Raw genomic sequence first — 27,841 nt, 5'->3', positions numbered from 1 at the left:
AACAGGGACATTGCCTCTTATGTCTCCTCTCCTGGACTACATAAACACTAACATCAATTATGTGTCATCACCCTTAAAAAGATTACAACTTTCCCAAATCAGAAGCTGTGGATGAACAGTTCATCCAGGAGCATCAAAAGGGCCGAGCATAACCAAAAGCTAAGGATTGAAGAACATTTCAACAACGCTGACCCCCAGGGCATGTAGCAAGGCATCCAGACCATCATAGACAGCAAACGACCAGCCCCCACCATTGAGCAGGATTCATACATGTAAGGTTGCAGGCCCTCCTGGCATCCCCAGATGCAGACTCAGGGCATGTGCCGGACAGGTGGCGGAAGTCTTAACTGACATCTCTAACATGCCAACAATACAATTTGTGCTACTAATATGCATTGCCTGCGTGGTCATCGCCTGATAAACTTGCCTTTCTGCCATCAGATACTTTTGAAAGGAAATGTAACCCATAAGAGCTGGAGATTCTCTACATATCCTCAGACTCTGTTATGTTTCTTAGTGTGTGATGGGGCAATGTGATGAGAGAAGGAAGCAGCAGACAAGAGTTCTGGATTGTGGTTGAGACCTGGGGGTTCCTTATTTGCTCAAAATGACAGCTGTTACCTCTGCTGCTGGTCCATAACTTCTCAAACCCACAGTGTAAGACACCACCTTAATTACCACATTAGTTGAACAGATGGACTGAATGGGTGCTTTTAATTTGAGTATTGTAGGATGTTGTAGGGTGCCATGGTTACCTTCTGAAGTAGGACAAGTAAAAAAAGAAAAGCATGGCATCCCACACAGAAGGATTTTCAGGTCTACAATGTCCTGTAAGGGACAAACAGCAATAATTGCTGAATTCTGGGGGAAACAGACAGCGTACCTTATGACCTGGTTAGGCTATTGCCTTACTTAAACAATTGAACTATACTGTTGTATTGGGTGACATGTGCCTGATCATGATCAGTGTAATTCTACAGCATTTCACAACTGCCTTTTCTATCTCTGTGCTGTCAGGCAGACATCACTGTGCATGTTTTATATTTCCCCAGCTTTGCTTGTTTGACTGCACATTAATGTACATCATAATGAAGGAGCATGTCTCATTGAAACAATAGCCTGTGTTTTTCTTCATGTATTTTTGTCGATAGAATTTGGACACATTCAGTGTTGGTGTTGGTATCTTAATAGCAATTGTTTATAATTTAAAAAATGTAAGTAATGGTGTCATGGTGCACCTCAATAAATCTGCTCTTACACAAACACTGAATAAACCTGACAGCCTATCATGTGCTAGCCTCTGGCTCAGTGACAGTGTGTTATCACAGTTATGCTCCCTCACCTAACCATATTGCACCTAACCTGATTTGTATTAAGTGGTCTTCAAACAGACACTAAATGGAGTTGCTGTATAGCTTTTTGAGCATGGTGGCAATTAGCAAATACGACCCCAGCATACATCTTAGCCTCACTGCTGCTAAACACTCATCTCCATGAGAAGGTACGTTGACACATTGTAACTGCAAGTATAGAATTACAGCACCCAACCTATCCTACTGTGTCTCACACAAAGAGCTAATGAGCCGTGATGGTGTGAGAAAGGAAGGTTCTGCACATTCTAACACATCAGACAGGGAGCTTTGAGGTCTGCTACCAAGTTGTACCTCAAAGCGCTGAGAGCTGACTTTCTTTCCCTTCTTCATCCAGGTGATGCGAGGTTTGGGCTCACCCACTGCCTGGCATACGAACGAGGCCACTCCTCCTGAAATCCCTGTCTGATCGTCAGGGGACTTGATGAAGCTGGGCATGCCTAAGGGAGAGAGACAGTAAGACAAATGTGAGGGAAGGAAGAGGCAAGAGGAGGGAAGAGAAGATAACCAGTATCAGATGAAGTGCCCTGACAGAGAAACAGCTACAGGCAAGTTACAAGGATTTTACCACACTACATCTGCTGTACTTCTTGCAATAACAATGTTCTCTTTCAAAGTCTGTCTCATGCCTGTAGCCACACCTAGTCAAATGCAATGCCAGTAAAAACAGCTGAGCACATCCTTACCCTGATAATAAGCAGTGCCTGTCAGTCTTATTAACAGTGGCAGGGAGCTGGCAGACGTGAATGAACAGAGAAACCTTGAAAACTCAGTTTGAATGCATGAATAAACCTGTATCATAAACCTACACTGAGACGTACATTCACTAAAGATGTACACTGGACCCAAAATAACAATCACTGTAACATAATCACAAAATAAAAACCTGTGTTGCACATGTATAATAATGTTGCTTAAAAAAGAAGTCATATTTATTTGTCATGTCATGGTCAAGCTTACGTTTAAAGGTACCCTGTGTGGTTTCGGCCACTGGTGGTGGTTTTGATGTGCAAGCCACTGTATTGTTATATCTGGTGCTCTATTAGCAAAGACAAGCTTGCATGTACATATATGCTCACAAACACATAGATGACTCAATACATTTCCCTACCAACTGCAGAGGATGGTAATGCAAAGTAGAACTTGGAAGCATTCCTCAATATCACAGTTTCACTGATCAACATTTGATGGGTATAACTTGATAAGAAATGTAGCAATGTGCTAGTTAAACCAGAGAAGACTGCTTGCCGATATAAACGTGAATAAATGTGTGTTTAAAGGGCTTATTCAGTATTGCATTTCCAAAATGTTGGTGAACTTCTTAGAGACACATTAAACAAAGAATAGTCAAAACCAAAGCAGCAGTGGCTCAGACATTGTACTGTATGTTTTCACAGGCTCAGTAGTACTGACTAGTGAACTTGTGTGATGTCATAATAAACTGCAACACATGTTTACAGGAGAGGTCAAATTATATTTGACCTGTTTGCTAAATTCTCTCTACCAAATCAGGAGGCTTGTTTAAAACTTGTGTGAATGTCTGTCTGTGTTTCTTGCCCTGAAAAACATCCTCTTACCAATTTTGCTATGTTTCTAGATCTCATCAATGACTTTGGTAAACACAGTGGCTGGACTAGTAATAGGAATTAGACATAAGAATGATGAACAAAACAAAAGGCCCAAGTTGTAATTCATCAACAAAAAGCCCATTATTGTGAACAAACAAACAAACAAACAAACAAACAAACAAAAAATGCAGGTGAGTTCATCCTCTCACTGTGTTGCTATATTAATTTCAGGAAATGTTAATAACAAATGATGATAAATTGTGTTTCTCTTAAAATCACAGTCAAATTCAATTTTTATATTCATTACTGCTCCAGACCATAATTGGTCTGGTTTAATAAGCTAGTTATGTGTGGTGTTATTTATCTGGGACATACCTGATTCTGAATGTTATTCAGAAAAGCATAAATAGTGTGATGAAACATATATTTCTTCTATTCAAAGTCAACTCCATAATTAAAATGAAAGATGATGTGACTGGACTGCAACAGCACTTCCAGCTTATCTATGACTGAGTGACTGAGCAGCTGAGTGATGCAGTTACACCACTGGTGCAGTTGGCCCTGTATTAGTTTCCTCAATGGCCGTTGCTCTTTCGAAATGAATCAGCATGAACTAGTACATCATCAGGGGGTGTTACAGTGAACACTTTTTTATTTCTCCTCAGGGACCCCAGCTGGTAGCACTAGATAGTATCTTACAGGGAGGTTTTTTTTCAGCTTTGGTTGCTATGATACTGAATATCTGTGGAAGTAATAGTTCATTTATGAAGACAAAATTTAATGCGAAAAACAATATTAGTACAGCAGTATTAATTTATCCTCCATCATTGTTCAGCCCTTGTACATATAGAATTTGAAGGTTGTCTTTGTGGTTCTTGTCATGCCCAAAAAGTGATAGTGATGAGTGAGGCACTCTATCAAGAATTGAACATTGTGAAACTCACAGCCATTGGTAATAAACACCAAACATGCAGCACTCAGTGCAGAATAGATGCTCAGCATCTTACATTACTGCTGGCCCATCTGCTATCGTCATGTTGGTGTTGTTCCCACAACATCATGATTAATGTTGTTCCAGGACCACCATTGTAACTGACCCAAAAGTGGCAAAGTAGCATAGAGAGCAGCTCATGGTGGATGAATGGGTCAAGCACAGGAAGCTTTGACATCAAAACAGCATGATTGGTTAGTTGCAATGATGGTCCTCGAGCAACATAATTATGATGTTATAGGAATAACACCAATACAGCAATATCAGATCATGCATTTAAGCTATGCTGCAAACATAATTAAGATTTGGTGCTATTATAAATAAAACTGGCTTGATTGAGCAGCTGTCGTCAGGAGGTAGAGTCTGAGTCCTGTAGTCTACATGTCAAAGCATCCATAGGCAAGATAAGGAACTCAAAATTGCCTCTAATGCAGTGTCATCAGTGTGTGAGTGTGCGTGTGAATGGTTACTGCTCATAATGAGTGTTCGCTGGTGGCTACGTATCAATGTGTATATGAATAGGTGAATGCTGACTAGTGTTAACTAGTGTGTAAAAGCGTTTTGAGTGGTTGTTAAGACTAGAAAAGTGCTATATAAATATAGTCCATTTACCATTACTAAACCTAGGATGGTTAGACAAATAATTTAATATTCAATGTAGGAGCTCCACAGACAACAAAAATGGAAAGGTCACAGGCTGAGACAAGTGGATGACACTTAAAATGCTGATGGTTGAAGGCATCAAAGTACTGTCATCCAGCAGATCTGCACCTGCCTACTTGCTACCTTCAAAATGTCCTCTGTTAGAACTTGTCCTTCAGTAAGAGCTTGTTTCTCTCTTGTAACTTTGAAAAACAGAAGAACCCAAAGATAATTTTTTTTCGCAGGCTGCTGCTTGCCTTTCCTTCTCCTTGTGTGGTTTGTGGTTCATGGCTCTGTTCCATACAATAACCAAAAACACGCATATTGTGGCAGGCCCCCCACACTTACAAATTAGCATGAAATTCGATTCAGGCAGCTACACAGACATACATGTTGTAGTTAGAGAGCTTTGAGAAACTGGCTTCTGGCAGGGAGTTTGCTGGTTTCAATGACTTGACCCTCATTCTTGAACCTTTGAGCCCCAAGCTGCTCAGTGGCCAACTCATCAGATTGTGGTTGTGCTGGGCAGCTTCAGCTGTGAATGTGTGCAACTGCGTCATGATGAGGCAGGATATGTGTGAAAAAGAAAATTATTCTTAATGAAACTACCCTGGTTAAAAACTAACTTCAAACTAAATCCACGCTGATATTATATTACACTTATATTATATGTACAGTCATTTCTTCATACAATCATTTGAATCTGGTCCCAGTCTAATGGAGACACTCTTGGGGCAACTCAAAGCACTCAGTTATGGTTAGGGCTAGACTTGTGAAATCCACACTATTGTTCAAACACACAAAAAAGAGATATTCCAACTCTAATTGCCTGTCCTATTTCAGAACACTACAATAATACTAATGCAGACTATGATAAGAACAGCAAATTGTTCCTAAACTGCACTGTCTGTATAATCCATTGCATGACTTGTTTTCATATCAGTGAACTATGCTATTGTTCTTTTCTTCCCTTCGCAAAATGGAGAAAACTAGTCGGCCATGCTGAACAGATCATGACATCAAACCATCTGAGAAGTAATACGTGGAAACATTTGGGATCATACAGCAGATTTGGGAAACTGCTGATGCTGACTTTTTAAACCCAACTGCGTACTGCATCATTAATGAGGCAGCAGAGACACTACAGATGTGCAAAACCTTTATTCTGCAAAGTATTTCAGGACAGTCCTACTGACTTTACTGTCATTAAATACCATTGATCAGTATTGCACATTCACAGCAACGGCAGCAGTAATGTGCAGCACTGATTGATGGTATGATATGGCAGCAGTGTTTTCAAAATGGCAGGCTATAAAGAGGTTCCAGATGGGTTAAATTCTATTTTTTCCAGCAGGAAAACATGATTTTTTTCAGAAAGGGGATAGCATTTTCACTGTAACTTTTGGCAACTGATGAGTCTGCTCTTTAAAGTTCAGTGTGATTGAAAACCCATTTGTACAGTAGGAACCAAGAGTTGCTCCCCAGGTAAATCCAATAGTACTGGAGTTGTTGTACTATAAGTTAAAGTAGGGTCTCGAGGATGGTCAAAGTACAGCAGGGAAATACTGCCCTATACAGCACTACGCAAAAATAAGTTAGTGTGTGAGTCAAGCCAACACAGAGGGTTTTATCAGAGGTTTCAAGCAGGCAGAGGAGGTGGGTGGAGAAGAAGTGAGTGGATTGTACCATTATTAAGCTATTTATTTCCCATGGCTGCTGTTGGCTGACCCCGAGGTTTGACATTGAACAAGCTGGTGCACTTGCCTCACTTCACTGGCAGCTGTGAATTGTCACTCACTTGCATGCTTCTCTGACCCTGTGTTTGCCATTTCTCTTAAAAAGATTTCCTTAGAAATGTGTCCATGTCACCTTTAACATATAATCCAGAATGATAAGTATTTATCCTTCAAACAGAAGAAAACCTTGCATCAGGGAAACAGTGTATTCTTCTTATTATTGTTATGATTATTATTATTACTATTATTATGAGTAGTAGTAGTAGTAGTAGTAGTAGTACTTGTTGTAGTTGTTGTTGTTGTATACTAATTTCTAGGGAAAAATGTTTGTTGATTTGAAGAGTTTCCTACTTTCCAGTATCTAGTCACCATTAAATGAGTTACATCCTGAGCCACCTCTGAATTAGTTAAAGAGTTTACATGCATACGCTAATGATCTTCCACAAACGAAGAATCTGGTGGGTACATGGTTAAGTAGAAGTCTACCTTTAATGTTGGATCATGTTGACTGGAGATCAATATGCAGCAGCAGGAAGCAAAGGCACAGTATCTGCTTAAAACCTCATACATCATGCAAATCATGTTTGGACAGCCAGTGTGTCATGTCATCTGGAGGTGAGAAATTTAAGATTAACTGGCACGTAAATATAATTATCAGTTTGAATATTATGCAATATGACTTTGTATATGCTAAAGGCCAAGCACTCCTCTCTGCTCATTTAGTGGCCACTCATTGCATTAAGCTATTCTCACAGAGGACATGCATGGCTGGAGCCACAGTGGGGATGTTGTTTAGTCAGGAAGCAGGTAGAGAGAGGCAGCAACCCTCAGAAGACATAAACTGGTTCTCTATTCATGCTTCTATGGGAATTATGATGTATTCTAATGCTCCAGGTAGAAGACTTTCTGTTCACAAAGAAAGGGTAAAGAATTTGTTGATGAATGTAAGGATTAATTACTGTAAGATGCACTTTGGTTTCATAAATCATCTTCTGTACAATGGACAAATATGAGATGATCATAATGTAAACAGTATTCAGGGTAGAATTACAGGTGGTCCCCCTTCAGCCCTGGCAAACCAATCATTGTTGACCTGAAAGGCATTACTAACATTGTACCAGCACTGGAATGTCACCAGAGACACCACATTTCATACACAACTCATTTGGCAAGCGCATCCAATTATATGTAAAATTTTTGCACTCCAGTTTTAATCTAGTTTAACTGACATAATTCATACACACCTTCTATAGCAGAGGTTTTCAAACTCAGTACTCAAAGAACACATCACAATTAACTGAAGGTCAGAGGTCTGGACAGGGCTCAGACAGGCAGTCCATATTTATGTCTGACTCAGACATATTCTTTAAACTACATTTTTACTATTTGTAGAAATTGTATACTTCGAGAAGCCCAGATTTATACAAACACTAATCATATTCTTTACAGAGTGGCTATTTAAGTCAAGTAAATCAAGTTCAAGTAACGTGTCAAGGCAATGGAAACAAGCTTGAGTGAAGTCTCAAGTCATCAAGTCCGAGTCTCAATTCTTATTAAAAGAAGTCTCAACTAAAGCCTGAAGTTATTGAGGATGAATGACCATTTAAATGTTACTGCACTTGAACATATTCTTTTCAAAGCTGTGTTAATCGTGAAAGTACTTAGCATTTTGCACACCATTTACAACTTTTCCGGTGTCCTACAATGATCGACAACACTGGTGGACTCATCATTATCACCAACACATGTCATGGTAGTTTCTATATGCAAATTCTTGCATGGTCTACAGCATACTAGGGAGGATAGTTGCAGGCTGTAAGAGATTTCTTTTCAACTGACTGTTGCTTGTTTGTTAAGTTCATAGACATTGAGGGGAACTAATAGTTGTATTAAAACTGGACTAGAAACTATATTTTCCCCACAGCAAGCACAAGAGGCAATTTGAAGCAGAAATCAACAAATAGACTGGGGTTAGCCCAGTTTGTTCTCATTAATAATGGAAAGGCCACTTCAGTTTCTATACTCATTCTACATGTGTTTATTAAGATTTATAACCATTGAAGTGGTTTGCAGTATGTGGAGGAGCTGAAATTCAGCAAATACCATTACCTGGTAAAATGCTGAAAATTACAGCAGTTAGTCGTAATTGAAAACATATTTGACTACTTTCTGACTGTTATGCTGTTTGGGTCATGTTGCTGCTTTTTCACAGTTCACTGTGCTATCCTAACTTTAGTGAATAATTACATTGAGGTTAATTTTCTGCAAGTAAGGGCTTTTATTTGCTTGCTTGAAAATTAAAAAAATGAATAAGTATTTCTGCATTAATGGATCTACTTCTAAAAATTATACATTTTTATTCTGACTTCTCTCACAGAAATCCAGACACAAGGGTATTATGAGTGTTTCTATTAGATGTGAACAAAAACCAGCAAAGAAATTTGCCGTAGTTTTGTATGGCAATAAACACTAACCCTTGAAACCTGTAACTAGCCCATACATACCTACATGTACCTAAACCCTAGATCTGTTAGCATTTCCTACACAGACGGTACTCTTTTGGCAGGGTTCTTGACTCTTCTTGGTCTTGTGAAACTGACACACTGTAACCTGTACTGTACATTTACTGCCAGATTGACTTACTGCTAACCCTTTTCCTTCTCTGCTTGCATTTACTGTCTTTTTTGCTGCTCGCTCTCCCACCTGCTCAACCAGATTGTCAACACACACACACACACACACACACACACACACACACACACACACACACACACACACACACACACACACACACTAAGCACTGAGCTAGACGACTCTGATAACAACAAGAACATAATGGAGGACATTAAATGTTTCATGTTCTTTCGTGGCTGTTTATTGCAACAAGTAGACATGCTCTGTTTGAGCAGGGGCTGCAGGCAGCAAGACAAAAGGTAAAAAAAAACATGGGACTTGGGAAATCCTTCATCAGAGCACAGATGATGAGATGACTCTGGTTGCTCTGATTCTCTCTGACCAATAGACAGTGTTGCTAGTTATTGTGTTATAGTACTGGATCAGTGTGCAAGGTACCTCAACAGAGGAGTTATGAAAAAGCATGATGGAATGGAATGATTCCAATGGTACCATCCTCAACTTCTGGCATTGGAAACTAAAAATAACCATTCTAATATATAACGAACTGAACTGACCCAGAGTCCTGGTTGGAAAAGTGGCCTTAATGGAAATTTGGCTTGTGCTGGACATTCACAAAATACCGATAACCTGAGGACTGAGACAAGTTTCTGCATCACACAAAATCACCTAAACAACCTCAATAACCCGATGAATGATAAAACAAGCTCTGCATTTCAGTGTGTCTAATCTGCTGCTCTGCTTGTTAGTATGAAGGATGGACTCCTGCATGGACACTTTCTTCCAATGTTTCCAACATTTTGGTTATTTCACACTAGAAATTTCTGTATCTGTACTTTTGTACTTTCCTCTCTCAATTTTGAAGTGGCTGAAGCTCAGTTAGGAAAAAGCTGTACTGTGTATTTCCCTGCACCAAAGAGGTTGTCAGTGTATCAATATACAGTACAGTACATGGTCTGAAGGTTGGTGGGGTTTTTGTTTGTTGCCAGCACTTCGAACCAAATCTGATCAAACTGTGATTGTTGCTTTTTAGTCTTGAATAATAAATGGAATAGACAGAAACATTTTCAGGGACTTTAAGGATTCCAGACAGCTTTGTAGTGCAGTGGCCCTGAGCTTGACACGCTGCAACTTAAGAAAGGACATGCAAATAGATAAAACACAAGCCAATAGTATCAAAAACAAACAAACAAACAAAAACATTATGAATGTGACAACATGTGCATATTGTTTAAAAAACAACAACAAAAAAAACACTGCAAATTCAGAAAACACAAACAAATAAAGAAACATAAAGCAGAAACACAAAACACAATAAATCACTTTGGAACATGCAAGTATAAAATAAACATTGCTACAATTTTATTGCGAAACTCACAGCTTAGCCTTATAGCTATTTGCACTAAATCTTGTTTATTAGTTTGCCTCATATCCAAGTCTGGCTATAATTCATTGCTGCAGACAAATAATGTTCTTTGATAATTACCATAAGCTCCTTCACATTATTATAGTAAAATATCAGTCAAATGTACAAGCTTCTGCTGTAACAGCCACCAAACACTGTTCAACACAGCAAAACAGTCTGTCACCAATTTGCCTAATGACTGTCAATCACACATCAAAGGAGCAGTCTGTGATCCCCTAAGCATGGTAACCTGTTTACAGTACTGTATGTGTGCTCTGGAGGGCCACCAATTCAGAATTTATTTCTCAGACCAGCCTTGTATATCCTAGTCTTCCAGGCTACTGAATAATTGGTGTATTGCTTATGAGAGCATCTCTTCATGGGTGGTTTAGCCCCAAGGAACAGAGCATTTCCTTCATTCAATTATTCTGGTAAATGATGCCACAGTAAACAGGAGATGCTGATTTTCAACACATGCTGCAGAGACCTGTGGCAGCACAGCCTCTTCCACTCTGACGGCTCCCTGACACCAGCCCAGGAATCCATCCTCACAGTGCATTAAGCTGCTTACATGCAACACTAACTGCCTTGTAGTGGTGCTTGTCACTCTTCATACCAGTCTGACTTTATACTGGGTTTCTCATATCCTATACTCAAGGATATGAATTCAGGCATTATGAGGTTTGGACTACAGATGACACACCATATTTTGTGTTAAATTGTTATATTTAAATTTGACCATTTGTATGCTAGTTAAAAAAATATACAATACCAAAGGTATCGTAAGTGTTATCCGGTTGAAAAAGCCCGTGAAACAGCATGTACACCATGATGGCAACTAAACGTCACTCATAATGATAACTTAGTTGAGTAGACTCAGGCAGGTCTTACTGCAGGTGTTTTCCTGACACAACTGAGCAATATGTAGCCTCAAATCCATCAGCATGATTTGGGTCTCTCATGAATCACAGTTTTGACATGAATAAATGAAAATGTGATTGCTGTTACAGCACCACAGATGTCGTGGAAATTATTAGTTTTCAAGTCTTTCAAAACAATGCCATACAGTTCTGTCATGGGCATTGTAAAACCATGTGATTGGATAAGACTGACTGGGAGTAAAACTTTGTGTCTCTCAGGTGGACATGGTGCATTTGTTGGGGACTACTTTAAGCAATCAATTAATCTACATTTAGTTCCGTAGTAAGTATTTGGAGCAAAAGGACAGTGTATGTGGGACTGAATCTACAGTGTCTGTTCAAGGTAATTACACAAAATGTCACCTAGTGCAAAAGTGTGGCTCATTGATGCGTTTTGAGTTTTTGGACACTAATGGAGCTCTATAGCACAGAGGAATAAGATCAGGTGTTTGATACACAGATAGTGTAGAGATACATATACATGTATGTGTATATGTATGTATTTTCCTTTTTCCTCAAGCTCGGGTCGTGGGAGTTTGAGGGTTCTGCACAGGATCTTAGCTGTTGCAAGGACTGCACTCTTCTGGACAGAGACCTGCTGAAGCCACTTTCCCAGTTTGTGGGTCACAGCCCCCAGTGCTCTGATTACCACTGGTACCTTTGTTACCTTTACTTCCCACATCTTCTCTAGCTCCATGTGTTGTGATGGAGTGTGTATACACACACACACACACACACACACACACACACACACACACACACACACACCATATATGTATGTATGTGTGTGATCTGTTAACATGTAATCATGTATTATTAACTGAACTGAACTTTTGCAGAACAATGAGAAAAACCCATTTAATCCAACACCTTTTGGCCTTTAGAAACAGATTTGTAGCCTCAAAGACAAAACGTTATGTTGCTTGCCCTTTGTTAGAAGTATATTCATCTATAAACAGTTAAAAGCTCCAGAAGGTTCTATTTCAACTACCTGTTGGAAGCTGTACTGGCATTTTAGTCACCAAAAATACTCATTCTATGAAAAGAAGAAAACTCACTAGCTGAATTTCCATGTGTCCGTGTGACCAACTAGTGTTTTAAAGTAACTACTAACTTTATAAAAACATCTTTGCAGGCAAGTGTTTAGAGTCTTGTAGATGTCAGTCTATCTTTGATGAAGGGTAAAAAGGTGTAAAATGACTGTCGTAAAGGACATTCCAAAAATGACTTGGCCTTAATTCTATTCCTAGGTCACAACTATTTTTCAACAAACTAATTGTTCAACTCCTGCACCTATTGTTTCCCATCATGTTGTCAACCCCCGCAGCACACTTGTCTTAAAGCCCTATTTCTCATTTGGACTGTAGGATTTAATGGTGTCTAGGCATGCAGCCAAGCAGTCAAATGTTGTGTGAGGTGGAATAAAGCTGTGTTTCAGAGGCAATTCACAATGACAAGTGACAACAGTTTCACACAAAGTGTCTTCTCCTCACAGAGACTCATTAGGCTGTGGAGTTGAGAGGGAGCAGCCATGCAAATCAACCTCTGATCAGTCAAAGTGACATATAAACAATCTGGCTCCCTATTTCTGGACACCCAAGGTAGAAACACTGCAGGGCCTTTCACAGTTCTCTTATTAGCCTTCCGCCGAGGAGTGGAGAGCTTCTAATTCAGAGCCCTTCAATAACAAGAGAGGCTTACATGGAAAAAGGAATCTATTTCGTTGTGCGGAGGTCAATAAGATTTCCTCTAACAGGAATAAAATAGTGGTCATCAATACTCATCCAGGTAGAGTAAAATGCTTGTAATGCACTATTTCCTTACACTAAATACAATGATTTTCCCATGTGTCTTATGATGATGCCATTCCATAAACTATGAAAAGTAATCCTATGTATAGAATAACATATTTACATGGCCTATCAAGTGAAAACACTGTACAGAGAATAGAGGGAAGAGCAAAGGTTTGCTCATTGAGTTTCACAGCACAACTCTCCTGCCCTCTAATCCTGCCAGTTCCCCAGTGCTGCTCTCTGACGGGCCTGTCAGGATAAACTCTCAGCCATGTGCCACTGGTAACTTCTTGCTTCTGTGGTGTAACAGAGAGAACTGGCAGAAGGCTGATACATGGCTGCACAGAGGGAAGAGTGAAAGTGTCTCTGAAAAGGTAGCTCACTGCTTTCACAGCTCAGATACGCAGTGGGACTGAACTAGACCATCCTGCAAAGCACTGTGACATTTCAGATTTTATACTTCTCATTTCTGTCATCAGAAAATTTGTGGAAATACTCTTGGTATTAGGTCGCCGGTAAACTCTAAAGCTAGTTAGCTCTGCAGCCAGTGTTGTAATTATTATTATTCAAAGCACTAGCCAGCTGGTTAGGCCAAGCATCCAATACTCAACATGATAAACGGTTTGACTATACCAGACGATGGGGGTGGTGCAGGTTTATATCATTGTAATAGTATATATCACAATATAGGAATTGTTCTGTAAATTCAATTAAGAAATGTTTTAAGACAACCATACTGTACATATGATTATTTTCTTCTTTTATTTGAGCTTCCATACAACTGCCTCACATGAGACAACACTTCAGTTAAAAGACTCAGAACAGTAAAACTAACTTTCAGACTGTAAGGTTCCAAAGGAGAACAACAGAGATGCACCACCAACTGTTCCTCAGTGGGGGCAAGTTTCAGGTTATGGTGAGTACTGTTGGGCAAGTTATGTGAAAACTGTAATCAATTACTCATTGCTCATTACACTACTCATTACTTTACTCTCGTTACAGAGGTCAACTCCATCACAGGTGGCTTCAAATAATTCCAAATCCTCCACACCACGTCTCATTTTTTCTATTTAACAAATGTTTACGTAAATAGAAAACAAACTGTGGTTGAAAACATTTCTTGTGTTCCTACAGTTTGGATAGATTCACTGACCATCCAGCAGCATCTTAACCACACAAAGCTCTTTAGAAATTCCGATGTCAACTTCCATTCACTAAGAACACATATGGGGGGGGGACTGTTAAATTTCACTTAATGACCTATAGACACTAAACTTAGAAATAAAATGGGAGGAGGACATCAGCGAGCAAACCCGTCGTGATCAGATGACCACAGCACAGAAGCATCTGAAAAGCAGCATGTGAAGTACACGTGTTGGCCACTTCCTTAAGTACATCTATACAGTGCAATCCAATGCAACACCTCTGTAATAAGCTCTACTTTTTAAAGCTTACAAATTTCTAGTTTTTGTTTACACTGTCAAAATGGTGATACATCTACTTTATATTTATCATTGATGCCATTGTGTATGGTGGTGGTGTACTGGAGGTCACTGTTTGTAATATTTTGCCCCTCTCATGTATATAAATTGGGCAGAAAAAGTATTAGAAACACCTTGCTATTGTACTGGAACCACATTAACTTGGAAAAGAATGTTGATGCTCAGCAGGCTTTTGAGAAGGGTGGCTTCTGGCCTTGAAAGTACCTTTTTATCCCTGACACATTCAGCACTTTCTTGTTTTGAGAACGTGGAGAGGTTATTATGGTGTCAACCCACAAACAAATTAAGAATTAATATATATATAATTAATTCTTAATTTGTTTGTGGGTTGACACCATCCCCAAGGAGAGAGACTCTGTCCCACACTTACAATACAAGAACACACTCGGACATATACACACAGGTTGACACAAATGTACGAAATCCTGTAAATTTTCAATGAAAGGCGAAATTATAATGTTGCCCTCCAAACACCAAAAAGCCATTTTGCAAATTTTGTAAGTCTTTGATATGAAACCACAGAGTCCTTTCAATCCTTTTATGATGAACAAACTAGCTCACTGTATGTTTAAAGTCAGATCTAGACTCAAAAATACATTTTTCCAAAAGAGAAAAACAAATCATCCTCCAATTCCACTTCATGACATGATAATCCATATGTCAAACCTCTGCAAAGAACAGCTCATCTTAATCTAACTGAAGCTTTACATTCTCACAGGCCAATCAATTTATGCACTTGTCAATAGCAGTCTGCCAGCACAGACACTGCAATTCCAATATATTCAGCTGAGCCAGAGTAGCTGGCTGAATGGAGCTATGAACAGCTGAATAGTAGATGACAACAATTCAACAAGTCATCACAAAATCATTTTTGAAATTAACTCAACATGAATGATTGATGACGATGTTCCCAAATCTACTGGAGGAGTTTTACTTTAAGGTGTTCTTCTATGCCTTTTGTTTGTATGATATTAAGTAATGTAAACTCTCTTAGCTGCCCTCAGTACAGCCTCAAACGGAAATCTCGACTGACTAAGAATAAACACTCAGACATTGGATGACAGACACCAGGGTAGAATTTAGCAAAATTAAGATATGTATTTAAGTCCAAACAGCCCAACTGAATAGTGTATACTTTACAGACAATGTTACATTCCTGTTTTCCCCTATCATTTAATACTAACAAACAGCCAGTCAGCCTTGCAGAGACCCAGTAGTCTTAACTTCTGTTTGGAGAGCTGGATGCAGAGACACTGCTGCCACTTGTGTTTGTTCTTATAAATAATGCATTGTTCTCTCCTGCTCCTTGGTCATGACCTGCAAAATTGCCTCCCCCACAAGTATTGTAGCAGTACCTACAAAGTGCCTGAAAGCTGGAAGGAGGGAGGCAAAAAAAACAGGAATAAACTGATTCAATTTTCAGTTTTTCAGATCATTATGTGTATGAGACTGTGGCGACTTGCAAATCCAGAGACAAGCTGGGTTGGGAAAATGGAAGGTTATAGCATACTAACCATAATGTGAGCCCTGACTGAATCAGAACATTGTGAGTGCTTGAATATACATTTTTGTGTCTTGAAATTAAACTATTAACTGGCTCAGTAGAACAGTGAAGAAATAACTAATTAACAACATGATCTGAAGGAAAATTTTGGGTTTAAGTCATGTCTTAAGCTTATCTGGCAACGTGGCCTCACACCTGTTTTTGTAGCCTGTGGTGGTCTGGATTGCCTGCCACATATCTTTGTTGTTGTTGTTGTTGATTTTGAGGTTTCTCTTCAGTTTCTCCTGATGTCTCAGCTTTGCCTCCTTGATACCAGCTTTCAGTCTTGCTCTAGCAGTGGTGTATGCTTCCTTTTCACGTGCCCGAACGGCAGCTTTTTTGGATCTCAATGGAGCCCTCACATCAGGAATGATTTTATTGTTTTGTCACCACCACATTATCAACACATTTGCTAATTTATAATGTCATTGTTGTGTTGTGTTGTGTTGTGTTGTGTTGTGTTGTGTTGTGTTGTGTTGTGTTGTGTATATTCCTCAAGATTGATGTAGTTCTCCTGGGTGGGGTTCACCTCTGAGCCTGAACACATAGCTTAATCCAGGATTTTGTGATGGAGCCAGGTTTCTGTATAGAAGCACAAGGATCAGACAGAGAGAGACAAGTCTCTGATTTCCCGTTGCTGAGTTAGCCTGAGTGTTATTTCACCCAGTTTATTTTCTTGCAACCAGACATTAGCCAGAAGTATGCTGGGTAGTGGAATAGCCTTTGTTCCATGATGGATTATTATAGCCCTGATCTCAGCTCAGCTACTTGGGTGGCGTTTAGTCTGGCTGGTCTAGCTGAAGATGAGCAGGGATTGTCTCAAGGTCTGCTTCACTTAATCCAAACCCTGTAGTCATTTTCAGACATTGATGAATGCACTTCTGTTCTATGCAATGTGTGTTTCAGTAATAAAGGTGAAAAATTACCAAATTAAACAAAAACATAACAAAGTTTGAGGAGGTACTTGACGATGCATCTGCATGCGCCTCCACCACCATGGTTCTCGAGAAAGATGGCAAGGTCTGATTGGCCAGATGCAAAACGTAGCCTGCCATGTCTCTAAAATAAGTCAAGCCAATAATTTGGGGCACTATGACGGCCTTATCAGGCTTTCCAGAATGAATGCCAAGCTGATTCTTTTTATATTGTAATTACTGTGGGAGGTAATTGCTGGTCATGTAAGACTATATGGAGATAGTAGATATATTAATTTGCTTACCACTGCCTCACGTTTGGGTTACAATTGCTATTACAATTACGAGTAGTCATTTGGCAGACACTTATATCCAAAGTGACGTACATATGAATTCACACAATGATGGCACAGCATCGGGGGCAGTTTTGGGGCTCAGCATCTTGCTCAAGGATACTTCGGCATGTGGACTGCTGAGGCCAGGGATTGAACAACCACTCTAGCTCCTGAGCCACAGCCACCCAGATTCAATTATATCTGACAGTCCTGATAAGATAAGACTCTAACATGCATAATATCCATTTGTGCATGACAACAATTTGAATTTTGCCAGGTTTAACAAATCAAATATAAGAAGTGCGGACACCAATGCCCAGGTCGCTGTTACACCCTTGAGACATGGCTGCATATATATATATATATATATAGTGTCAGCCAAGAGTTTGGACACACCTTCTCATTCAATGGTTTTTCTTTATTTTTATTTTTATTTTATTTTCTACATTTAGATTAATACTGGCGGCATCCAAACTATGAAGGAACACATATGGAATTATGTAGCAAACAAAAAAGTCACCACAAAGTAGCCATCATTTGCTTCGATGACAGCTTTGCACACTCTTGCCATTCTCTCAATCAGTTTCATGAGGTAGTCACCTGGAACAGTTTTAAATTAACTGGTGTGCCTTGTCAAGAGTTCATTTCTGGAAATTCTTGCCTTGTGTTTGAGACTATCAGTTGTGTTGTGCAGAGGTAGGGTTGGTACAAAGGTCTATACAGTGAATAGCCTTACTTGACTACTGTTCTAACCCATATTATGGATTATGGAAGAACCACTCAACTAAAGAGAAATGACATTCCATCATTACTTTATGACGCGAGGGTCAGTCATTCTGGAAAATTTCAAGAACTTTGAAGGTATCCTAAAGTGCAGTCCATCAAATGCTATGATGAAACTGGCTCTCTTCAGGACTGTCACAGGAAAGGAAGACCAAGAGTTACCTCTCCTGCAGAGGACAAGTTCATCAGAGTTACCAGCTTCAGAAACCGCAAGTTAACAGCACCTCAGATTAGAGCCGGCATAAATGCTTCCCAGAGTTCAAGTAGCAGACACATCTCAACATCAACAGTTCAAAGTAGACTGTGTGAATCAGGGCTTCATGGTCGAATTGCTGCAAAGAAACCACTTCCTAGGAAGAACAAGAAGAAGAAGAGAATTGCTGGGCCAAGAAACACAAGGAATGGACATTAGACCAGTGGAAATGTGTCCTTTGGTCGGATGAGTCCAAATTTGAGATTTTTGGCTCCATCTGCCATGTCTTTGTGAGACGCAGAAAAGGTGAGGAGATGGTTTCTACATGTGTGGTGATTAATTCAAAATTCAACACACACTTAACCAGCATGGCTACCACAACATTCTGCAGCGATATGCCATCCCATCTGGTTTGTGCTTAGTGGGACCATCATTTTTTCAACAGGACAATGACCCCAGACACACCAGGCTTTGTAAGGGCTATTTGACCAAGAAAGAGAGTGATGGAGTGCTGCGTCAGATGACCTGGCCTCCACAATCACATGGCCTAAACCCAATTGAGATGGTTTGGGATGAGTTGGACCGCAGAGTGAAGACAAAGCAGCCAAGTGCTCAGCACCTCTGGGAACTCCTTCAAGACTGTTGGAAAACTGTTCCAGGTGACTACCTAATGAAACTGACTGAGAGAATGCCAAGAGTGTGCAAAGCTGTCATCAAAGCAAATGGTGGCTTCTTTGAAGAATCTAAAAGATAAAACATATTCTGGTTTGTTTAACACTTTCTTGTTTACTACATCATTCCATATTTGTTCCTTCATAGTTTGGACGTCTTCTGTCTATTTTGTCTATTTTGAGGCAACAAGAATCACAACACAGTGAGTGTGGCATTTTAAAAAGATACAGTAGTTGCAGTTGTTACAGTTGTTAATGCAAAGTTAAGGCATATTTTCAAATCTACATGAGGTTTGGCTGTCAGGCCTAAATTAAGATTAACATTAGAGTTGATGAAATTCATTTTGCTTCTTCTTATCCAAACACAAAAATACACAATACCAAGTCTGAGAAAAACTGCTCACTTCCCTCTCTCTCCCCTGATTTCTGGTTGTTTTCTGAAAGAAGATGAAACAACAACCACAACCACTGTATCATTTAATTGAAGGATTTTTTAATGCATATTTTGTATCTTGTATTGAATTGTTTGGTAAGCACTTAATCTAGAACAGATCATTTTGAAGATTTTGTGCCGACTGATTTTAAACCAGTCATTAAATCTGTTTTGAAAAAGTTTTGTCAAAGCCTTTGCTCTATTTGAGACTCCAGGTTCAGGTTAGCTGAAAATGAACATTTACATCAGTTGTACTCATATTGTCTGTTCATATGCAATCAGTCATTAAACAGCCAAGGGTTTCTAAAATATTAAAAATATCTGAAAAGGGATTCTTTTTATGTGATGAGTTAACTCAACAGAATTCTCCTCTACCGCATTATGTGACAGTGAGAGGTGAGGACTGGAAAGCACTCCCTCTGACAGATAACAACTTCCCTGTGGAGAGCTGGCATTTGACATGTAACCAGTTTACATAGACACATAAGTTCACTTTGTTGATTATTTTTATATTCTGAAGATGTCATTTTCATCAGTACATGAGGGGACATTTGAGCATTTGCTTCATGATAAATTGCATTAAAATGATCATTTCCATTCATCCATCTCATTCACAACGTCTCACATTGCCATATTTGCATCAGCAGGGAGATCCATTGCATCAAATGAAGTGGTAATAATTTCTTCCATTCATATGAGACAACTGTCACCCTGCTTCTTACTGTAAGCTGAGACCCCAGTCATTCATGTAGTTCCATACACTTCACTGATAAACTACAAAATTACACTGAATTACATCAAACAATTATCAGTTTTAGTTTCAGGTTTCTGCATTACACTGCATGATGAACTGTGCATGGACAGAAACATTACCAAAAAATATAGCATGATGAAGCAATCCAGGCATGAACATTACAAAAATCTGCCTGCTAGCCAACCACCAAACGTCCACAGCAGAATGCTACAGTGCATCACCTTGACGACAAAGCTCCTGTAGGCCAATGAGATCACAGAGCAGCATTCTTTTCAGCAACTGGAATCCTAGATATTTTTGCTAAGCTTTCCCTTCCTTTATTGACAGATTCATGACATAATCACTACATGGGTTAGATAGACATGCCGTATATTGTTATTATAGGTTGGGCTACTCCATCAACTGGCATGCTAGTGGTACTATAACATGTTTAAGGGCAGGTTTTGCCAAAAATAAAAAGAAAGAAAGACAGAAAAAAAAAAAACATGTTTCACACAACTTGACATTGTTCAGTTATTTGCCTGTATGTCCAGTGGATATAAGTTGATAGATGACAGTGTCAGTGTTCCAGGGATGTAAGAACTATGTTGATGGGACATTCTGAGCCTTAGTATTGTCATAAACATTTATAAGGTAGATGAAGTGTAAGTAGGCTGCACAGTGGCGCAGCAGGTAGTGCGCGTGCCTCACAGCAAGAAGGTTGCCGGTTCGATCCCGGTCAGGCGGGGCCTTTCTGTGTGAAGTTTGCATGTTCTTCCCGTGCATGCGTGGGTTCTCTCCGGGTACTCCAGCTTCCTCCCACAGACCAAAAACATGCTCATTAGGTTAATTGATGACTCTAAATTGTCCGTAGGTGTGAGTGTGAATGTTTGTTTGTCATTACATGTGGCCCTGCAATCGGCTGGCGACCAGTTCAGGGTGTACCCCGCCTCTCGCCCATTGTAGCTGGGATAGGCTCCAGCCCCCCGCAACCCCCGAAAGGGATAGGCGGTATAGATAATGGATGGATGGATGAAGTGTAAGTACAGAATGAAAAAAATATTTATTTTCATGGACATTGCCACTGCTATCGTTTTCACTTATTTTCTGTTGTGCTATTGTTTTAAGCACCTGGATTCCAAGAATGCCCATCATTTGGATTTTTCTTGTTATGTTTTGTTTTGCTTTTTGTTTATGCCATCTTTGGCAGAGATGGGAAATCTGCACCATGGAAAGTCATGCTGCTTTACCTGGTAACAATTTGCACATGGATATACTCACAGTGACCACTGGATTACCTAGATACTAAACATCAACATTTTTTCATTAGGTGGCAAGATCTAAGGCAATAAGGAAGGCCCTTCTTAACTGATTTCTCACTAGATTTGTGGACTTTCATCACCAGGGGACAATAAAGATACTCATATAATTTGAAAATAAACTGCATACTCCAATTTCGCTGAACTATAATTCTGAAAAAAACAAGGATAATTTTTGGCAAAAAAAACTGCAACAATCAAGTTCAAAGGGATTAACTGGGTTTTCTATAAGAATCTGAGAAAATCTCAACACTAACTGAGAAATTAATGATTCTCATTTTCAACAAAGTGCAGAGTGCTCACATTGGAAGTTAATTGCTGACACAGTCCCCACTGATGAATTCCTATCTGCTAAATTGCAAAATGTGTTCATTGCAGCCATAAAGCCACTAGCCCCGATAATGAACCTGTTGATCTGAAACATTGCTCTCTGAGGACCTTCACCTCTGTGGATTAGAGGCCTCATCCCAGACTTGTGAAAGACTAGTATTTTGCTATTGACAGCACATTAGTAATGTACTATAAAAACGTGCTTTAAAAATATTGCATAACATAATATTGAGTTTTAAAGGGCTGACAGGTGTTGAAATAGTGTTCACTTTCTGATACACAGATACCCATAGAGCAACGTACTGCAAGCTTCTGATTCTGCCACAAAATTTAACTCATGTTTCATAGGCCTATATTTTATTACCTTTTCTGTGATCTAATGGTACATTTTGGAGTTCAGTTATTATACTTGGGGGCACACAGCTTGTACAAAATAAAATTAAATCCTGCATCAGCAACAGCTACATACAGTACATGCAAAGCAGGCAATGGACAATCCATTTCCTGCTCTGCTTCTTGTCTTATATGGTTCAGGCTATTCTCACATTTCATTTCACCATACCTCAAATGGAACCTGTTCTGGACTGCGTAGCATCCTGATTTGTGTATATTGTTGCTATGTAACACTCTATTACAACTTCTAGGATCCCTGTTTTATTAAAACTGAATAAGCAGTGAATTATGTATCCTCAAGCAGACAGTTCTGCAATTCTGTGCCAAATGTGTGCCTTCAAGAAATAACTTCTTGCAATCAAAAGACATGTCTCAGTGATGCATAGAGGGATGAAGGTCTTGGTATGCTTCAAGGAATCATTTCAAATAACGTGTTATTCCAAGACAAATGTATTGTACAGCTATTCTGAACAGCTACACTTCAAAGTGGGGAAGAAAGCCAGCCATCTCTGTGAGTGGTAGGAGACAATAACTGTTCAAATGCGGGTAACAGTGCACACTAGGGTCTCATCCCAGGAAATGAGACTCCCAGGAATATCCATTTGAACCATTTCCAACTGGAAACAGGAAAAAACACACAAAATTTACAACAATATATTGTATTTTTAGATAATATGTTGGCCTACAGTTGACTTTCTTAAAACCTATCCAACAGCTGTGTGCATGCGCCAGTGGAACACACTGCAAGCTTATTGTAATTAATGACATTCAACAGCATGGTGAAATGCGTCTCAGAGCAACACTGAAGAGGGACAACCATAATCTCCCAAACAATCCATCTGAAAGCTTTTTGAGAGCATGGCTTTTTAACTTTGAGTGATCAGTGGTTTTATTACTGCATCCGACATTGTTTGGCTGTTACAGATGGCTCACATCAGCATCCTCTCAATGCCAACAGAATAGTTTCCTCACAGCTATAGTGAAGTTCAAACTGCATACAAAGTCTATTTTATATTCATTCTAATGTTGATCAACAGAGATGGAATTCTTTTGACTCAATAATTATTAACACAAACAAATAATACACTGAAATGGGCAGGTCAGGAACCCACAAGTTTATCAGAAATCAGAATCAGAAAAAGCTTTATTGCCAAGTACGATTTTACACATGGGAGATGATAGTTCCCAGAAAGTGGAAACTCAGTCAGGGTGATGGGGGCAGGTGAGCCTGAGTTCTTCCTGTAGTCCACAACAATCTCCACTGTCTTTAGAGCGTTGAGCTCTAGGTTGTTCTGGTTGCACCAGGTCACCAGATGGTCAACCTCCCACCTGTAGGCAGACTCATCACCATCAGAAATGAGTCCGATGAGGGTGGTGTCATCCGCAAACTTCAGCAGCTTGACAGACTGATGACTGGAGGTGCAGCTGTTCGTATACAGGGAGAAGTGCAGAGGAGAAAAAACGCAGCCCTGGGGGGATCTGGTGCTGATGGTTTTTGCATTGGAGATGTGTTTCCCCAGCTTCACGCACTGTTTCCTGTCAGACAGGAAGTCTGTAATGCACCTGCAGGTGGAGTCAGGCACGCTCAGCTGGGAGAGCTTCTCCTGAAGCAGGGTTGGGATGATGGTGTTAAAGGCAGAGCTGAAATCCACAAACAGGATCCTGGCGTAGGTTCCTGCGGAGTCCAGGTGCTGGAGGATGAAGTGGAGGGCCAGGTTGACTGCATCGTCTACAGACCTGTTGGCTCTGTAGGCAAACTGCAGGGGGTCCAGGAGAGGGTCGGTGATGTCCTTGAGGTGTGAGAGCACACGGCACTCAAAGGACTTCATGACCACAGAGGTCAGGGCGATGGGTCTGAAGTCGTTAAGTCCTGTGGTCCTTGGTTTCTTGGGAACAGGAATGATGGTTGAAGACTTGAAGCAGACTGGCACATTACATGTCTCCAGTGAGGTGTTAAAAATGTCTGTGAACACTGAAGACAGCTGATCAGCGCAGTGCTTCAAGGCACAGCTGTCTTATGCATATTTCTCCTTGTTGCATTAACGGTTGCTTGAAATATGATGTGCATTTTGATTGTAGTAACATCTTAAAAACAAGTGCAGTTCCTGGGATTCCCAGTATAGTGTGCTCCTGTTACCAGGATTCTGGAAAATTTTCTGGAAAAATATTTATCCCGTGTGCTCACCCTCAGAGAGTCTCCTGGGAGACCTTGCACTTGGTTATTCATAAGAAAAGCGTGAGGAAAAGTTTAAAAAAAGATTTCAAGCCCTGCCTTCTTTCACACCTCTGCAGACCTGGGCAATTACTGGGTAAAGTGGGTCGGATTGTTTGTTCAAAGTGTCAGGCAATGTAAGATGATGCAAAACCTTTATTGGTGTTCCTTTTAGTTTGGCTTTGTCTGTCAGGGACATTTATAGGCAGGATTTCTAATGTGATGAACACATACATGCTCCAAGAGGAAGCAACCCTGCCTCCTTCAAATTATGTTTTTGTACATTTCATTTGTATTCATAATCATGCTGTGGTGATAACAAAACTGCTGCCTGGATTATGTTCAAAGACAGCATTTCTTTGAGTAATTGAAACTCTACATTTATGTACTGTGCTGGTGTCACAAGGTGGTAGTTGCAGTAGATGGAGGGCATTCTTGGTGCATGACAGTGACACCAGAATCCAGCCTCATGTCCAGACTCCTGCCTGTGTTTGGGTTTAGGCAACAAAAGCATCTTGGTTAGGGTTAGAAAAAGACTGGAATTTTGGTTAAATGTTAATAAAAAATCTTACGTCTCAAGTCACAGCAAACTTTTCTGTATTAAAACAGACCGTGATCTTTTCTTTATCTTTACCAGGTGCAGACAGTGCCTAAACATAATCATAAAAAAGCTGAATAATGTTGGAGTCATTATGAATGGACAGCCCCCCTCCAAGCAACCCCGGAAAGGGATAGTCGGGTATAGACAATGGATGGATGGATAGTTTCCCTCAAGATGTATTTACTGCTGCAATTTAGTTATGTATAAACATAACTGCTAGTAGACAGGGCTGGTGGAAGAATGCTTTTCATTTGAATTACCTTTCAAGTAATTCAATCTTGTAATTTTCATAGCCCTGATCAGCAGTTCTGTTGGTTATGACAACATTATACTCACCAAATTGCTGTCCGAAGGTGCAACAAACTCTTTAAAGCTAATGAATGCAAAATCATTCATAGGATTTTTAATCTGACCATTAAATACCAAGTAACAGTTACAGTGAATGTTGCAGCCTCTAGGGGACACTAGAGGTGCTTTTGTCTTTTAGTCCATTTGTAAATGACTCATTGTTTCTGATGGAATGATAAAATATGTACAATTTGACAGGACAAGTCATCTGACAACTCAAATGTTAAGTCAAACACTACGTGTAAACTATGCTGAGGAAACTGATGCACCATGTTTTCCAAAACTGAGTTTACCCGTATCTGCATAAAAGCAGTCAACGATTACACTAACACAAATAATTAAGATCTGATGTTGCTGTATGGAATGCTATGACTAAATAAATGCTATTTCTTTCTTTTCTTCATGTTATCACGTTTGACTGTTTGGCCTCTCAGTCGCAGACTGAGTCCTCCTGTTAGCCGTATATAATGTCAATCTCATTTCCCTGTCTGCCTTCCCCTCCCCAAATGTAATGTTGTGCTCATTACACATGGCTGATTTGGTTCAACAGGATTCTCATGAGAGAACCACAGAACCATCATTGTATTAGCCAGGGTCTGGTCCATGCATGCAGATCATTTTTTTAGTTGCTAAACCCAGGGATGACCCGCTCTCTGAGTCAGTGCTTATAATGGGGGCTGAATGTTGTTTTTAGTGTTCTCTTCACATTACAGATGCAGGGTTGGACAAATAGACTAGAGTAACTAAAGGCAGGGTTGCTAGACAGACAGATCTAGCAGCCATGACCAAACCTTGGGTCACTTTGTTGGGCCAACCTCTGATCCACTAGCATCAATAAAAGTCATTTTTAGGGTTTCTTCTTCTTCTTCTTCTTCTTCTTCTTCTTCTTCTTCTTCTTCTTCTTCTTCTTCTTAGCAACAACAAGTGTCTAGGTTTTACTACACATGTTTTACCATCCATGAGTGTCTGCTACAGCACTGGCTATAAGAACATGAACCCTTATTTCTCTCTTATCTACCAACACTCTCCCCTAAAGATATCTTTTATAACTTTTTTAGCTGCTATCAGAGTTCTTGCAAGGGGTGTGAAAAGGGTGTTATTGCACAGGGTCTCGTGCCTCTAGGTCCCTCGAAATCTCCATACATAATCAAGTTCATATGAAAAATATTTGGTTAATGTAAGACATAATATGAGTTTTTATCTAAAACTGTTATACCGTATATAATAACAACACATCACTCACAGTAGCAACTTTTCTGCAGCACCTGTTCTTTTATTTTTTATACTCTACTCATAATAGTAAGTAATAATACCAGCTCATCAAACCAGAACCCTTTTTCTCTGCATCCAGCCATGGTTAGGAGATTGCTTGGCTGATAATGTGTTGACACATTCAGTTATACATGTTGTCTTAAGGACTCCATGACATCACTGTGTGTGGTTACAGGTGCAAGGAAATATACTTCTGACTTACTTACTTAGTCTTACTTCTGTAACTTTCCACCAGAGAAGCTGGTGTTAAGTTACTCTTTAAAAAACATCTATGCCCATGGGCCCTCTCCAGCCATTATAACACTGTAGCCAGTACTGTATTTGTCTGGCCTCAGCCTGTCAAGCTGGTGACATTCAACCAGTGACAGGAATGATGTTTATTAAAGGCAGCTAAAAAGAGAAACATTAAACACACATTGGTGTTATATTGTTTTTCATAAATGTTATATCCCTGTCAAGACAAATGGAGTGAACTACATAGCATTCTCCTAAGAGGTTTTCTTATTTCTGGAACAGACCCCAGGAGTTCTGGTTTCACTTGACTCTTGATTTGGTGATACAATGTGAAAATATGAATTTACAGTTTATGTGTATGGTCAAGGGCAGTGCTGTAAAATGCTGTAAAAGGTACTGTAAAAGAAACTGTAACTGAGGAGGTCTTGTGCAATGTGTGACAGTACAATGGGATAGATTGGGTGACAATGCAGTGAAACAAGTGTAATGAGAATCTTTTGTCTCTGAATGGGACTCCTGTGGAGATACTCAGATCAAAATTAAGGGTGAGGCTGCTGAACAATCCAAACCAATGAGAAGCACAGGAATGCTCTGCATAACTTTCAGAATACTAATACTTAAGCAATACATCATAACAGGCCATGATATACGCTCATTAAACCACAGCTAAGGGGCGTTCTTAGCGTGTAATTTGAATATGCCAATAACGGAAATATGAAATGGCAATATGAAAGAGGAATACACAATAATTTTCATGTATAGTTAATTAAACAGAAATACATATTATCTAATAAAATTCCCCCACTGTAGAAAAAAAAGTCCCACTTCTCCGTACGTTAGCTCTGCATGTCGTCTATTCCTAAACTTTTTTAAGTCACTGCTCAATCAACTCTACCATTGTTAACCCTGTCTGGAGGTGAGGCAGGCACCTGGAGACGCAGCAGCAGCATCTGAATATCATGACCT

General features: G+C 39.7%; 1 protein-coding gene across 6 annotated transcripts in view; it reads right to left on the bottom strand.

The window, feature by feature from the left end:
- ptprfa (protein tyrosine phosphatase receptor type Fa) overlaps positions 1-27,841 on the bottom strand; it is a 365,864-nt gene that overhangs the window by 228,188 nt on the left and 109,835 nt on the right. For all 6 annotated transcript variants that reach the window (XR_011602126.1, XM_070961026.1, XM_070961028.1 and 3 more), the window contains exon 3: positions 1,665-1,810. Coding sequence is in view for 5 of the 6 variants with exons in the window: in XM_070961026.1 (XP_070817127.1) it covers positions 1,665-1,810 (146 nt within the window). In the remaining variant the exon portion in view is untranslated. The remainder of the gene's footprint in view (positions 1-1,664; positions 1,811-27,841) is intronic.

Source organism: Chaetodon trifascialis, chromosome 4, assembly GCF_039877785.1.
Source record: "Chaetodon trifascialis isolate fChaTrf1 chromosome 4, fChaTrf1.hap1, whole genome shotgun sequence".
NCBI classification, from domain to species: Eukaryota; Metazoa; Chordata; class Actinopteri; order Chaetodontiformes; family Chaetodontidae; genus Chaetodon; species Chaetodon trifascialis.
This window is presented reverse-complemented; position numbering and strand designations above follow the sequence as displayed.